The sequence below is a fragment of the Bison bison genome, unplaced genomic scaffold (assembly GCF_000754665.1).
Source record: "Bison bison bison isolate TAMUID 2011002044 unplaced genomic scaffold, Bison_UMD1.0 scf7180017864134, whole genome shotgun sequence".
Taxonomy (NCBI): domain Eukaryota; kingdom Metazoa; phylum Chordata; class Mammalia; order Artiodactyla; family Bovidae; genus Bison; species Bison bison.
The window spans coordinates 7,017,316-7,033,166 of NW_011494706.1; the positions used below are offsets into that span (position 1 = coordinate 7,017,316).

At 42.5% G+C, this 15,851-nt stretch overlaps 2 protein-coding genes across 4 annotated transcripts in view; both read left to right on the forward strand.

Annotated features, from left to right (window-relative positions):
- The window catches only part of CDK6 (cyclin-dependent kinase 6), a 261,972-nt gene extending 251,677 nt beyond the window's left edge, over positions 1 to 10,295 (forward strand). For all 3 annotated transcript variants that reach the window (XM_010839786.1, XM_010839784.1, XM_010839785.1), the window contains exon 8: positions 35 to 10,295. In XM_010839786.1, coding sequence (XP_010838088.1) covers positions 35 to 181 — 147 coding nt within the window. In that variant the 3' untranslated portion in view covers positions 182 to 10,295. The remainder of the gene's footprint in view (positions 1 to 34) is intronic.
- A 3,427-nt stretch (positions 10,296 to 13,722) lies between these two features.
- Positions 13,723 to 15,851, forward strand: part of FAM133B (family with sequence similarity 133, member B) — a 28,803-nt gene continuing 26,674 nt past the window's right edge. The window contains exon 1 of the mRNA XM_010839787.1: positions 13,723 to 13,827. Within this exon, the coding sequence (XP_010838089.1) occupies positions 13,804 to 13,827 (24 nt within the window). The 5' untranslated portion in view covers positions 13,723 to 13,803. The remainder of the gene's footprint in view (positions 13,828 to 15,851) is intronic.

Below are 15,851 nucleotides of genomic sequence, written 5' to 3' on the forward strand. Positions count from 1 at the left end.
GTTTTATGTCACTGTTATTTTTTCTCCATCACAGAAGTGCTTGACATTTAATCCAGCCAAAAGAATATCAGCATACAGTGCCCTGTCTCACCCATACTTCCACGATCTGGAGAGGCGCAAGGAAAACCTGGATTCCCACCTGCCGCCCAGCCAGAACAGCTCGGAAATGAATACCGCTTAACCTGCCTTGAGCTGATCATCCGGAGAACCTCCTTGGTGGCTGAGGGGTCCCCCGAGGAAGCCTTGCAGAGCTGTTGAGGATCACTGGCTGGAGACCTTCTAGCTGCTGTCTTCCGGATGGGCTCTGCTTCTCCGAGGAAACCACCTCGTTTACTGTTTTGAAATCAATGCAAGAGTGATTGCAGCTTTATGTCCATTCGTTTGTTTGTTTGTCTGTTTGTTTCAAGAACCTGGAAAAATTCCAGAAGAGAAGCTGCTGACCCATTGTGCTGCCGTTTCATTTTTTTTCTGATCTTGAATGCTGCCAGTGTGAAGTGAGCAACCTGGGCACAGCTGAGTGAGATTGTACATGTGATCTCTCTGTAGCTGCTGGGGCCTGATCTGGTACTTCTGAGGGAGTGTGTGTGCATGCGCGCGTGTGTGTGATTCTTGGTCTCTTAAAAAGTGTTACTTTCTGTAAACAAGAAGAAGAGTTAAATTTTAAAGACTCAAAAGTGACCGCTAAATAACAGGTGTCTGTTGACTAAAGGAGATCCACCAAAATGGGCTTCTCAAATTAGAAAATTGAGCCTGTGTCCTTAGCATTTCTTTTCTGGTCAAAAGCAGTCAATTCACTAGTAGTAAAGGGTTCACCATCTAGGTGAAGTTTTATACACACAACAAAAAGAAAAAATAATTCTAGTATCTTTTAAGAAACCTGTTTCTGAAAGCACATGTTCTATTTACTCTTCAAAAAGCTGCATTTACTCCTTGTCATTTTAACCTGTATAGTATGCTTGATTGTTTCTTTTAAAGAATACCCTTATAAGCTTGCTGTAGATTTAGGGAGTGTACCTCAGCAAGGTAAAATTGTCAAAAAAAAAAGTAGAGAAAGCCTTTATTTCCTGGTTTGGAATTTATTTCTTTTTTTGGTTTTTGTTGTTACTTTGTTTTGGTTTTGATTTTAGGAATTTTCAGGAACTGTTTGCTTTTTGAGTTGGGAGGATAGTTCTCTGACTAGAGGCAGGAATGCCATGTAAGTTCTCCTCCACCTTTTACACTGTACTCCTGCAGTGCACTGCCTGATTTGCAAAGTGTACATCTTTATCTGTCCCTCAGCGTGTCTAATGTATTCCACTAGCCTTACACAGTTCATGACCGACCGCGCAGGCTGTTCTCATGCATCTCCTCCTTTCTTTCTTCAATGAACCTTTCATCAGTAGTTTGATTCCGATGATGGCTTTTGGCTCCAATTCCACGATCCTAACAGAATCTCATGTGTTCTCCCCCTACTGCACTCTTCCTGGCGTTTACTGTTGTTACCTAGGCAGTGAGCAGGAGACTGGTTCTTCTCCATCACTGAGATGTAGATTGCTTTAAAGTGTTCCTTAGTGTTTTGCATTGTTATAGACTATATTGTCAGTGTAGTATCTGAGGGAACGTCCTGAACTATTTTTTAGGAATGTGTATTTACTCTGTAAAATTACCTATTCTCCATCCACCAGGCTGTGCTTGCTTCTAGTGCCCTACGCACATTCCCCGCTCCCTGCAGAGCCAGCCTGACCTGGGCGTTGTGAACAGCTTTACCGTTCCTCTTGCCGTTTTTCTCTGCAGTACTTTATATCCCATGCCATCTCTGCCGTCTGCGTAGGTAGTGCTCAGTTGGCTCTAGTAACCAGAAGACACAGAGATGAAGTATCCTTTGGTAAGTTTTAGCTCCCTTGGCTTTCCAATTCATGTTTCGCGTGTATGCAACAGTTAGGCCATGTTTAGCATTAGGGTCTTCAAAGAATGGACGTTGCTTCTCTCAGAAGGAAATGCTCTATATGCTGTTCATGCATAATCAGGCCTTTCCGAGTTCTCCATTACGTAATATTGTATACGACTATCTTGAACAAGAGAAAAATTAGGAGACTTTTCTCTTTGAGAGATTTCTGGGTCGGGACCCATTCTTTTCTAATATATATGTATTGTTTAATATTGTTCTAATTCAATAACTTTAAGAGCAGGAAAATTTTTGCTAAAGCAAGCTATGAATGAGGAGATGGGCCATACGAATGCTTTTTCCAGTCTTCCCTGTGACAGCATCGATTATGTTTTGTCATCACTGTAAATGCTTGAGATATAATGGACCCAGAACATTCGAGGCAAATGTACTTGTGGTCCCTCCAGATAAGTGGGGGGGACCACAGATAAATGAGTTCTGCCTTTCCTTTGGGGGTCAAAATAATAAAGACCAGGGGCCTGGAAATTGAATTTTAAAACACTGCACTGATCCATCAGGAGTTTTTCAGTGAGTATCCATGGTTAGAGTGAACATAACTTGGGTTTTGGCTTTTGCAAAAATTTTTCATAAATTCACTCAAGAAAAATGCAGCTGTTCTAAACTGGAATTTTTCAGCATTCTTTAGCATTTTAAACACGTAGAAAGTTCAATTTTTATTTCCAACATATGCTCCTGATTCATTTATTGGTGGCGTTTATAAAGAAAACTTCAAGCACGAACATTTAGATACTTGCCAAATTACCCTGTGAGAGGCAGAGTGAGAGGGCTTTTCGTCCTCTGTGAACTCGTTAAAGAGTCTGTCCCCAGCTCCTCCATCCTGGTGGCTGTTGCACTTGAGTGATTACTTTTTTGTTTTCTGTCTCTCACATCCGGCTCACCACTTCTGAGACACAGATCCCACACATGCACCTTTGCCATTAGGGCACTTTGAATCATAGAGCAGAACACAAGCTTACTGAATGCGGCTTATTCTTCTGTGACATATGGTTTCAGACGTCTTTGCCAAAAGCTAGGCAGTGATTAGCTGAAAAGGTCATATTGCTCCAGGGTTACACTGAAGCCGCTTATAGCACTAAGAAACAGGATGACAGACTTGAAATCACATTTGAATTTCTTACTAGGATTGGGACAAGAATATTTGCCCGATCGTTTCTGTGTATTTCGATCTAGTGGCCCACGCATGGGGAACTGCTGTGCCAGGGTGGACTTGTAACAACCTACATGTAAAGAGTCCATTTAAGCATCATAAGCTCTCACCTGGCAAAGGTAATAAGGCTGTACCCTTATAATCTTAAAAGCACAATCCCCAAGAGCTTGTCAGAACCCAGTGCGCTGGAGCCTCCCACTTGGCCTCCCCCTTTGAAGTGGATGGAAACTCAAGGAGCGGAGAACCTGTTTTGGAAGAAAGCTCCAGGCCATTTTAGCCCCCTGTGTTCTCATGCTTTTCTCTCAGGAAACACACATTTTGAATGACTGACTTTTCACTTAGCCTCAGGTGACTTATACTAAAAATAGTTCAAAATATTCACCTGATTCTCAGCCTCTTCATTTTGAGTAAAAATGAAAATTTCAGAATGCATGGGATGTTACTATCTTAAATAAAGCACAGATCTTTTAATGGAGAAATTTATGATATGACTCCAGAATGTGATACTACCCATCCTGGTGAGAAAAAAACTTAAATATGACCAAACTTTTGAGTCTTAAATAGTGGATTTAAATTGAGTTTTTAACTAACTATGGCTACTTCTCTTAAACAGGGGTACCTATAAAAGTCAGTAATGACAATTCTTATTCCTTCATAGAAATTAAATCATGTATGCTTCCTAATATCATAAACATACCAAAATTCTTCTCTAAAGAATTGCTTCTCTTTTTAAGTGACTTTACTATAATTTTTATGATAAGCACATGAGAGTGTCTCATTTTCCAAAAACAGGCCAATGTTGCACAGGTAGGTGTAGGAAAGAATAATGTTGAAAGTTAATAAAGCCACTGTAGTTACTTAATTGTGTTAGTGCAATTTCTTGGAACGGAAGTAATTGAATATTATATATTCCAGATATTGATAGAATTCAAAAGAATGCTTAAAGACATAAAATAGTGTGTTTATAAAAATAAAGATGCGATTATTTCTAAATTTTTTAAAAACCAGAAGATACTAGGCAGTGGCTAGAGGAAATTCTGGAGAAAATGAAGGTATTCAAAGAAGGATAGTTTCAAAGTTACGTGTATTTTATTTAAAGTCACCTGGCGGCTATGAACGTGATATGGTCAAAAACAAATATTATGGAAAAGCCATTCCAAACAGTTATCATTTCAAAGGTTGAGCTAAGCAAGCTAAACCACCCCTATTCCTTCCACATTTCATGGGAAGAAGCAGCCACGTGAAGCTACTCTTGTGCAAGCCTGAAAAGTTCGTTGTTAAAAACAATAAATTTTGTAAAGGTACGTGTTTCCTATGCCACCAAGATTTTTGAAAACTTGTGAAACCTAAACCGTTTATCATGTGCGTTCAGTACATACAGACACATGATGAGGAAGATAATTACATGTTCCTTCCCTACAGTGGAAAAACTTCAGGCTCCCATAAACCTGCCAAGCAAGTCCCCAGATAACTGGCAGTGGTGTCTCCCTCAAAGGCATAAGCAGATAGTATTTCCACTTTTTTCTCAATGTAATTTTCAACCTGGTTTTATTACACACCTATATCTCAAGCATTTCTAGTTTGTCCTTTTTCAGAAAATAAACCAAAAATATTCCTTTGGCCTTATCCATCTTTTGACCTTTGTTAACAACAAAAAATGGAGAAAGAGGAGGGGTCTGATTTTTCAATGTTTTCCTCAGTTGTTTTTGTTTTTTAAATGAAGTGCAAGCCAGCTTTTTAAATGTGTTCTATTTCTTAGCATTCCCTGAGAGTTAATTGAGATAAAAGGATGGACATCCATCAATATATTTTATGTTTTCTTAATAACTGGTGCTCTGGCCTTTGAGAATATAACAAGACTCTCCTGAAAATAAACACAGTTTTGTTTCCAACTATCTAGTTAAATACTAGCACAGCAATTTGAAGTCAAAATGTTAGGAAAGGGAAGTGATTTTTCTTTCACATGTCTGTTTTTAAATTCACATTGTCCTAAGGGATGGCCTTTCTTGTTTTATTCTAGTATATTCCACAAGGTGGCACTTTGAAGGGGGGTATGGAATCTGAGTGACGCCTCTAACTTTATTTTTCTGCATATGTTTAACTTTTGCCTAGCACTTGTTTTTCAGGATGATTCATAGTCCTCACAATGTTCTATAACTTAGATATTTTAACTGTCAGCTAAGTTCTGAACAGTTGTCTGCAAGTACATTGTTCTTGAGGATGCATAAGACACCCATTTTGATTATTTAAGTGTATGATGAAAGCCTAGTTGTTAATTTGTTCATGAAACATTTTTTGAGGTAACTCATTACCTCACATTTCCACGTCCAGAAATTAGAAAGTTGGACAGGCTTATTACTCAACAGGCAACACTCATCTGTGAATAGGATAGTGTTGTTAGGAGTGTAAGACTCCTCCAGAGGCGTCAGGCACAATATGTATATCCCATGTCAGCTGCTTTCCCATTGCCCTGGTGGCCATTACACCATCCAATTTAAAAACCCTAACTAAAAAAATCAGATGAAGACACTGTTTAAGTGACACATCAGCTACTAAATAGACCAAATTATTTTTTCAAAGATCTGCTATGCTGAAACAGAGCCCTAAAATACTAAAAGACCTGCAAATTTGTATAGTCACAAGTGTAAATTCACAAGATATTCTAATTTTTAAACATTTTCTTTAAGCCTAAGAGCTAATAACTTAGGAGTATATCTACATTAAGTGATATCTCCATTTGTGAAGTTCCTTGGCAACTTCATGTTATAAAAATATATGTTTTCATAGACTTTTGTTTTAACTCACAGATCTGCTCAGACACCATTATCCACCTGATGATTTTAGTCAATTTGAGAAGTCATTTTCTTCCGTAGTGTCACTGAAATTTAGAAGGAAGGAAATTACATTATTTTTCCAGCCTTCCCTTAGCAGAACCCAGCGGAAGGCCGTTAATTCCTCCTGAGTGGCAGAAACTCCATAGTCCCTGCTTCACTTTTCTCCGGAGCAGCCAGCTGGCTAGTCTCAGTAATTTATACTGAATCAAAATACGACACCCATTAGGTGCTGTCAAATCTTCGGCCTGTCCATCTTCTTAAAATCCCATTGAAGAAGATTCCAGTTTAAGTCCCTCAGTGGAAGGCCGAATTCAAACCTCCAGTCTGTTATCATTTGGGCCAGTCTGAACCCTATTTACTTCTGTTCAAAACCTCCCTCCCACCGAAAAAGCCTTCCCGTGCGCTGCACCGTCGCCCCGCCCCTTTGGCCGTAGAGTGTCAGTGGGCGGGGCTGACCGAGACCCGCCCACCGCTCACCTATTCGTACCTGATGTTGATGTACAGACCTGGCAGGATACTGTCCGAGGTCCGTGTGCCCTGCTGCTGTCTCAGAGGCATCTGTTCTGCAGTCTTAGGAAGTAAAATGTCCCTAGAGGCAAACGATGTCTTCTGTGCATAAATAAGTACAACACAATTCTCCGAAAGTTCGGGTATAAAGAGATGCTACTCTATCAAGCTATCTACCAGGCATCTCTCAAGCTCTAAGCTCTGCTTTTGTTTTTTTTTTTTTCTTCCTAAAAGAAGATGTATAATTACGGGAAAGATTTTTTTATTTTTTTATTTTCTATCATTCTACATATATGATGGCAAAAGATATGCCTGGAAAAGTTTTGTTTGGAAAACTTATTTTCTGCTTCATCCTCGGTTGGCAAAAGCTCCTAACTCTTTAGTTTCAAACTTTTTCTTTCTCCTTTTTCTTTGTCAGGTAAATAAAGGTATGTGAGCAAATTATGTTATGTAGGAAGGAGACTCTTCTGTTTAGAGGAACCTTTGATGTGAATTGTTTTGTCAAACAACCCCTTCCCTATTTAAGGAGTTTGGGTTGTCAAATGTAGTTTTTCTTAAAGGGGACACATAACTGCATAATGCTGTAAAGAACTATGATTGTAGCACTAATCAGCAAGCGTAAAGCCACAAGTTATATCATTTCTAACTCTGTGGTTTCTAGCCAAACCCATTGAAGTGCTTAGGTTACAGTCCTGAAGAGACCCTTCATACCCTTACTTGAAAGTTTCTAATCTTAAGTTTTATTAAATGCAATAATATGTATTAACTAGCAATATTTGTGTGATCACCAGCAACTCTGAATTTGACCTTGAAGTCTCTGGATAAGGAAAATAGATCCCAGCAGTAATACATATCTTGAACCCTCTGCCCCCACCAAGTATATTGTATATCTTGCCATTTTGGTCCTGTGATTGCAAGAAATGTATACGGGAATATTTTAATTCCTTAACTTACTTTGTATTCATTTTATTTTTCTATGACCAGTGATAAGTCTGTTAGTTAGCACATGGAATGAATAGCATCAGCTACTCCTAGGATCAGCACTTAACACGGTGGGAAATTTTTATTCCAAGTTGTTCTACATTTGCATAAATTATTTCTATTATTGTTCATGTATATTATTTATTTCAGTCACACTAGGCCTGTGAAAGTGCAACAGAAGGCAGACTGCATTAGGATTTGCATTTAATGCTCATTATCATGGTCTTGATGGAACTAAGAAAATTAAAATTAAGACTAAGCCCCCAAGTAAGCTGCATGCATTTTAACATGATTAGTAGAATTTAAGTCTATAGAGATAGTATTTTTTGTGTCTAGGTGTTTTATAAGTGTGTAAAGGAATTAAAGCAAAGGACTTTGTAGTTGTTCTCTTGTCAAGTATGCATATATTATGGTGTGAAATACAGCAAAAATTAAAACTGCGGATAGCAAAGCATCAAATAAGGCCTTCAGTTAGAAACTGTGCCAAGTGGTCATCATAATAGATGGCAGGTAGAGACAGATGCCTGGTTGGCGCTTCCGCTTAGCTGGCAGAGAGAAGAAGCACCTCCCCCCCCAACTAGATCTGTGCCCTCGTAGGTGTTGGGTACAGTAGGGGGAACAGGTAGCCCTGTTGAAAGGAGACCAGTGTGTGAGTTTTCTGTAGAAGCAGAACTGCCAACCTGTGCCATGAGGCTTCCAGAACGTGCCAGATGGGAGAAGTCCAAGGTTGTGTGCTTCAAGCAAGGTGGTTTTGTAGAGAAGCACTGCAGTCTGGTCACTGAAGCAAAGAAGGGCTGCGGGTACGTTGTCAACAATGGGATCTTAACCACCAACAGTCCCTAACACATCAAAAGCGTGTTGCATGTCTGCTATTTTAAGTTTTGACCTGAGGGTTACAAGGCAAGTGTTTTGTATAGAAGAGCAGTATGTGTTAAGAAAAGCACAATGTCGGTTCCCATAGAGTGCAGAGTAGGACTAGAGGATTTTATAGGCTTATCATTTCTGAGATGTGTTAAAAAAAAAAAAAAAAAGCACGTTTTCACCTTAAAATGTATTGGTGTTTCTGCACTCCTATAGGGCCTAGTTAAAAGTTTCTTTTAGATTTCAGCAAGGCTGTTGCAGCCAGGGAGTTATTGTTTGCTTTTTTTTTTTTTTTTTACTTATTTTTATAATAGAAGATGTTTTTAAAGTAGAAGAAAATCTTAATTAGGGCTTCTGACTTGTTGGTTTCTGTGTTTGAAATCACGGTTCTGGAGATGTGGGGATTGCACATGCGCATGTCAGATACTAACTGAGGCTGTGTGCGCCAGCCCAGGAGAACAGAGGCTCCACCAGCCTCTGTATCCTTTCCTCGCTCCCTCGGAAGTGCTCCCTGCCCCCTTCCTGACCTATCCATCTGCTGCCCCTCATCCTCCTCTGCTGTACTTTGGGGTCAGGGACGTGACGAGAGATGCTTTAAGCATCCTAGGTATGCCTGTTCAGGCTTGGCCACCATCCCTATGGCCATAGTTCTCAAGAGAAAGTTCCCGGTGCTGAACACAGAGAACAGTCAGGACACCAATCACAAATGCCTTCTAGCCTCTTCGCATGGATCTTGATTTTTAAACCCAGTCATTCTACAGAGCATTCCGTTTCTGCTGTGGTGCAAATAGAAAAACTAACCCAAGAATATAAAGCACATTCCAGGCTGCTGTTTTCTGTCCATCTACAGGCTGTCCTTTCACTGTATTTCTTCATACTTGAAACTCATTCTGCTATTTTAGTATCAGGTACAGACGTATAAGGGTGCATGTTCCTTAAAGGTGCAAAACAACTCTCATTCCGTTTGCTCATGTTGCTACAGAATGCTCTGTTTCGGTGCTTTGGGTTCAGCAGGTCAGAGAAGCAGTGCAGAAACTCACTGCCAGGGACACAGTTTTACACGAATGTTGGCAGGTGGCTTTGTGGTAGATATGACTTCCACTCTTCTCTCTATCCACAAGATGGAGAGTTCCCACACTGGTCAGGCAGGCTCACCGGGGTGGCCTTCCTCACAGGGTCCACAAGCCCTGTGCTCTCCCCAGGTGTGGGTGCAGCGCACCTCTCCAAAAGCAGGGGCCTGCCTACATACCCAGGTCACTTAGCCCTCAAAGAGAAATGACCTTGGGTGTAGACAGGAGAATGGAAAGAGCCGTCTCACTCTATAGGCCAACCTCGTAGAAAGCCCTCCTGAGGCAAAAAAAAAAAAAACAGAAAAGAAAGAAAAGGAAAAAAAAGAGAAAGCCAATCTGTAAAATTACCCTCCTCCTAGTGCCCTGAGCTGAGTGATTTTGCTTCCTTCCTTTTAGCTAGATGAAAATATAGGTCAGTTTAACTAGACTCTTCCTTCCGGAAGAGGAAAATAGAAAAGTAGGTATTTGTGTCATGTGAGATATGGAATCCAAGGACCACCAAAACTTACATTAAATACCCCCGTTGCTAGCAATCTGTTCCAAATGAGCTCAAGTAAGTGGTGCATGATGACCTGGGTTGCTGAGGGCAAAGTTAGGTCTCCTAGCTCTTACTCTTAAGACTTGTTTGGAGAGGAACTACCAGTGGTGACTGAAGCGATGGAATGTGTCAGAAAATTCAGAGGGTTACAGATCAAGAATCCTTTGGAAACTGGATGTCTTACTGGGTGCTAGAATGCAAATTTAGGTATTTATTGTCAGGTAATGGAATTCATTGTTTTTTAAGAATTGGTGTTGAAATGTCATTGTCCAGTTCATTGTTTTCACTTATGCACAAGCTGAATTGAGGCAAAAAGAGACAATAGTTTGTATATTTGTCATATCTTTTGTATTTCTTACAATAAAACTCTTGGTAGCAAATAAAAATAATAAAAACAGCAATTTTGACCTGCTTTCTGGGAGATGAATTATTATTCTAGTTATTTTTCTTTTTGCTTAAATGTAAATGTAATCCTTGTGAGTAAGGTAACATAATTGGAAGTTTTAGCCGAATATGTTTCAAATTTTTAAGAGGCTCCTTTTTAGGCTTCAAATGTGAAAAAAGTAGCTACTCATTGAACTTAAAATTTCCATAACACATACTTAGTAAGCTCTTACTAGTCGACTGTGGTAATCACTGAAGACCCAAAAATAAGTAAAGCATGAGCAGTCCTTTCTGAAACTTCCAGACTGAGACTATGAAAAAGGTTTGTGTAACCAACTGCTGATAACCTGGGGAGGAACAAATATTTCACATTGGAAATGTTGCTTGCACCTGCGTGCGTGTGCGCTCAGACCTGTCCAGCTCTGCAACCCCATGGACTGTAGCCCGCCAGGCTCCTCTGTCCATGGAATTTTCCAGGCAAAAACACTGAAGTGGGTTGCCATTTCCTCCTGCAGAGAATCTTCCCAGACCAGGAATCAAACCTACATTTCCTGCATTGGCAGGCAGATTCTTTACCACCAAGTCACCTGGGAAGCAGAAATGGTGCCTGAGTGGACTGACAATAAAAGTTAATGCTGGTCAGTCACGCAAGGAGAAATATTTTGTGTCTGCAGTGGCCTGCATTTACGAAATAGCAGATGGGAAAAGGCAGGAGATTGGTGAGGCTGCACCTGGAGCGGTGGCTTTTAAGCTTTTGGATCATAACCTATGGAAAGAAATATAATGGAAGAGTATGGCTGGTGTGCACTCACACACGTATACACACACAGACACGCGCTGGAAACATTCCACAAAATGATACTGTGTGTCCCACACAGGTTTTCTTATGATCCTCCACAATAAGAAGAAAATACTGGTGGAAAGCCACTAAATTCACTTCATATAACTCCACTGATAGGCCATGACTCAATGATTTAAAACTGTAAGGGGGAGCGGAGTGAGGTCCAGAAGAGCTTAATATGCCATGTAAAGGAGTTTGGAACCGCGGAAGGATTTTAAAGAGGGAGACAATTTCTGCTAATGTGTGCCCATTTTTGTTTGACTTACATACTAGATCAGAGCGATAGATGTAGCAGCTCCTGAGATGCTACGGGCAAAGCAAAAGTGGGACTGTAGTCGCTGTCTGATACTTATATTCCCGTCTTTGTGTCCAATATCAGGTATTTTAACATTAGTCCTCCAGAATTCCTTGGGAGCTCTCATTAAGACTTCTAACTTTTTAACAGGCCCTAAATTGCATCTACATTTTTAGGATCTACACAGAATATTCAGAGGGGATGATACAGAGAGTTAGGAATTTGATCTTTATTAAGAAATGGAAGGTTTGCTGTTTACTAAGAGATCAGTCATAATTACCTGTTTCCACAAACCACAGGCATCCACAACCAGGTTTAGCTGGACCATTTTTTTCAAAGTGGTTTACAAAAGACTTTAAGCTAGTTAGTTATCTCTGTGTCTGTTTAGCTACTTAGAACCTCAGTCCATTAAAAGCGCAATAGGCCCCTGCCACTGATTTTTCTCTGGACTGTGAGCCCAGTTTACAACTCCCAGTTCTTTAGGGACAGTGATGGGCCCCAGGAAGTCGTATTTGTAACAGCCCTAGCAAACTAATATGTTAATTCAATGAAGAAAGGATAATCTTTCCACCAAATGGTTCCGGAGAAACTGGTTACCCATATGGGTAAAAGAAAATGAAGCTTGACCCTTACTTTACACCATGAAAAACAATTCAGAATGGATCACGGACCTAACATGGAGCTGAAACGATAAAACTTGCTGAAGAAAAGAAAAAGATCCTTGTGACAGGGTTAATATCTGTAAAGTTCCTGGGATATGAAAAAAGACTATCGTTAAGCCATGAAAACAAACTTTGTCTTGTTCAGACAGACAGAGAAGCCTATCCTTGCTAAGAGGATCCCGAGCTTAAGTCAGGGCTAAGGGAGGAGGAGGAGGAGAAATGAAATCTTGGAGACCCAATTTACAGCAAGAAGTAAAGTGGTGTTACTAAGGAGAATGAGCTTTCAGTATGGAACAGAACCCCCAGTGGCTGCATTTGAGAGTCTGGGAAAGTTCTGAGAGAACGGGAGCTGTCATCGTTTGTTGTATGATACAGCACGAGAAAGGGAAGGAGGGGGAGACAAACTGGGAAGATGGTTTTAAGGAGTTTTCTTATATCTGAATATAAGCCCATTTTGACGTTTTCCAAGAGTCTACAAAAGATCCAAGTTGATTTTCAATGTCTAATGATGTTGTGCTGAGATGGATCCAGGTTTATCCAGATCTATTAATTCTACATGAATGTAATGGCACCTTCTCTGAAGCCCCGGAACACCTCCCTTGAAGTTTTAGTGTTTTACTGACATTATTACGGCATGCCATGTAGTAAAGTTGACCCTGCGTTTATCTGTCTCCCTAACTAGCTTATAAACAGGCCCTTTGAAGGGAGCACTTGTGTCTTAATCTCATCTTTGTGTCTTGCTCGTATCCAGCTTCCAGTCACTCTGAGAATTACACCAAGCAGGTGTTCAAAGGGCTTTCCTGGTGGCTCAAACGGTAAAAAAAAAAAAAAATCCTCCTTCAGTGCGGGAGACCTGGGTTCGATTCTTGGGTCGGGAAGATCCCCTGGAGGAGGGCATGGCAGCCCACTCCAGTATTCTTGCCTGGAGAATCCCACGGACGGAGGAGCCTGGCAGGCTGCAGTCTATGGGGTCACAAAGAGTAGGACACAACTGAGCGACTAAGCACAAGCACAGGTGTTAAAAAATTAGTGTGAAATGGATACATGAGGGATAGATGAACGGGATTGAACTTAAAAGGCAATGTCTTTAGCAATATCTATGAGAACACTGGCTTCTCCGCCACCACTTGATGGATTCTGAGGGACTACCTCCGTCCTAGCCCTCACTTTATCTATACCCAGCATCCGCACTATGCCAAGCACACAGGCATAGTGGAATAATAGTGGAACACAACAGGCCTTGGAATAATCATTGTATCCTCTGGAATGAGGATTTCAGTACATCAGGAATGGCAGAAAGAAAAACCATCCAAGGCCAAACAGAAAGCAGCTGCCTGGGCCATGCTGCTGAACTGCTGCTGCTGCTAAGTCGCTTCAGTCGTGTCCGACTCTGCGCGACCCCATAGACGGCAGCAAACAGGCTTCCCCATCCCTGGGATTCTCCAGGCAAGAACACTAGAGTGAGTTGCCACTTCCTTCTCCCATGCTGCTGTACTGGGTGAGTGGCAAAGGACAGGAATCCCCATGCGACCCCTGGGAACCGCAAGTGACCGCGGGCGCCCTCCTCTCCTCCGAGGCGATAGGTGGCGCTGTGGGCTACCGCGGCCGCTGGGTCCGCGAGGCACCGCTCTCTCAATGGGGTGGGGACTTGGCCGAGGGACCTGCTTCGGGGCCTTTTCGTTAGCCGCGCTGGCCTGGTCTCTCCGCTGAGGGCTGGCTGAGCTCTCAGTCCGGCACCATGGGGAAGCGGGACAATAGAGTGGTGAGTACTGGGCGGGGAAAACAGTGGGGCGACGCGGGGCGCGGCGGCGGGAGAGCGGGACCGCTCGCCCTTCGCGGCTGGGCCTGCGAGTCAGCAGCGGCGCTCGGACCTTGAGACTGGAGACCCGGCTCCCCCCACAGCGGGGCCGGCCCCGGACGCGCTTGCGCCGCGCACGCAGTTGGCGCCTGTTGGCCCCCCACTCCTTTCCCTCTTCTCTCTCGCCCCCCTTTTCTTTACATCCGGTCAGCCCTGCCGCACCCTCTGGCAGTGCTCTGTGGCATCCTTCTCCCCCGCATTCGGGCCAGCAGTGCCCACTGTGTAGAGCCGCCAAGGGTCCTCTGATCCCTCCTGTAAATAAGTGCGAAGTCTGAGGCCCGGAAAGGCGCCGGAACTCGCCCCCGCCACCCTGACCGGTATCGCCCGCCCCATCTCCGCCGCTCTCGCGCATTCGGGTGGGACGGAGGCGCGGAGGTCTGGGACGCTGTCCCTACACCCGGGGGCCTGCAGGGCGCCCGGTTCTAGAGGCAAACGTACTCCCTGGTTTAAGAACCAGGATCAAAGCCAAATGCTTTGATCCGGCCCCAGAGCCCACCACTACGCATGTGTGTGTGAGTCGCTATGTCGTGTCCGACTCTTTTGTGACCCCATGGACTACAGCCCGCCAGGCTCCTCTGTCCATGGGATTTTCCAGGCAAGAATACTGGAGTGGGTTGCCATTCCCTCCTCCAGGGGATCTTCCCAACACAGGGATCAAACCCGGGTCTCCTGCATTGCAGGAGGATGCTTTACCGTTTTAGCTACCTGGGAAGCCCACCTGGCACTTTTAGTAGGCCCTGAGAAGGAATAAATGGCTTGATTGTTGACTCTGGACTCAGACCCAGGCTGAAATGTCAGTTTTGGGCTCTCTGGAGTTGGATGACCTAGGATACGTCGCTGTTCTCATCTGTAAAGTGGGATCAGTGCAGCCCGTAACTTGGCAGAATAGTTGAGACCGCACAAGGCAAGGTGGGCGGGCGAATGTTTGGTCTGCAAGTTGTTACTCTGTAACTGAGATGAAAGAGATACAGAAGTAGCTAATAACAAAGTAAGAAATGGCTGATGAGAATTCGAGGTTCTGAGGTTCTCCATTTTCACAGGCAGACGTGGGAGGAATTCTAGGTGTCCACTAGCTTGGTTTGGAAAGCCCAGGTTGTGAATCAGATTGCATGGGCCATAAACATAAGGAATTTGCGATAAGCTTAGGTTACACTTTGCTAGGCTTGGCCATGATAGAGTTTTAAACGAATGTGCAGCGCAAAAAAAAAAAAAAAAAAAATGCTGTTGAAGTTAACGTACTAAATTTAATGAACTAGCTTTTTAAAAATTAAGCGATTAATTTCCTTTGCTGTTTGGGGGAGGGAGAGGTGCTCAAAGAGCTTTACTTCTCTGAAATACTTAATATGTTCAAAACTCTTATCTTAGTTTTATATAGTCTTCATAATCAAAGATGTCTAGGAACCACCGTGGTGAAGTTTGATTACAAGGTTGAGGAATGTTCTTTTTTTCTTTTTTTTTTTTTATTCAATTTTAATTAAAAAAAAATTATACATGTGTTCCCCATCCTGAACCCTCCTCCCTCCTCCCTCCCCATACCATCCCTCTGGGTCGTCCCAGTGCACCAGCCCCAAGCATCCAGCATCGTGCATTGAACCTGGACTGGCATCTCGTTTCATACATGACATTTCACATGTTTCAATGCCATTCTCCCAAATCTTCCCACCCTCTCCCTCTCCCACAGAGTCCATAAGCCTGTTCTATACATCAGTGTCTCTTTTGCTGTCTCGTATACAGGGTTATCGTTACCATCTTTCTAAATTCCATATATATGCGTTAGTATACTGTATTGGTGTTTGTCCTTCTGGCTTACTTCACTCTGTATAATAGGCTCCAGATTCATCCACCTCATTAGAACTGATTCAAATGTATTCTTTTTAATGGCTGAGTAATACTCCATTGTGTATATGTACCACAGCTTTCTTATCCAT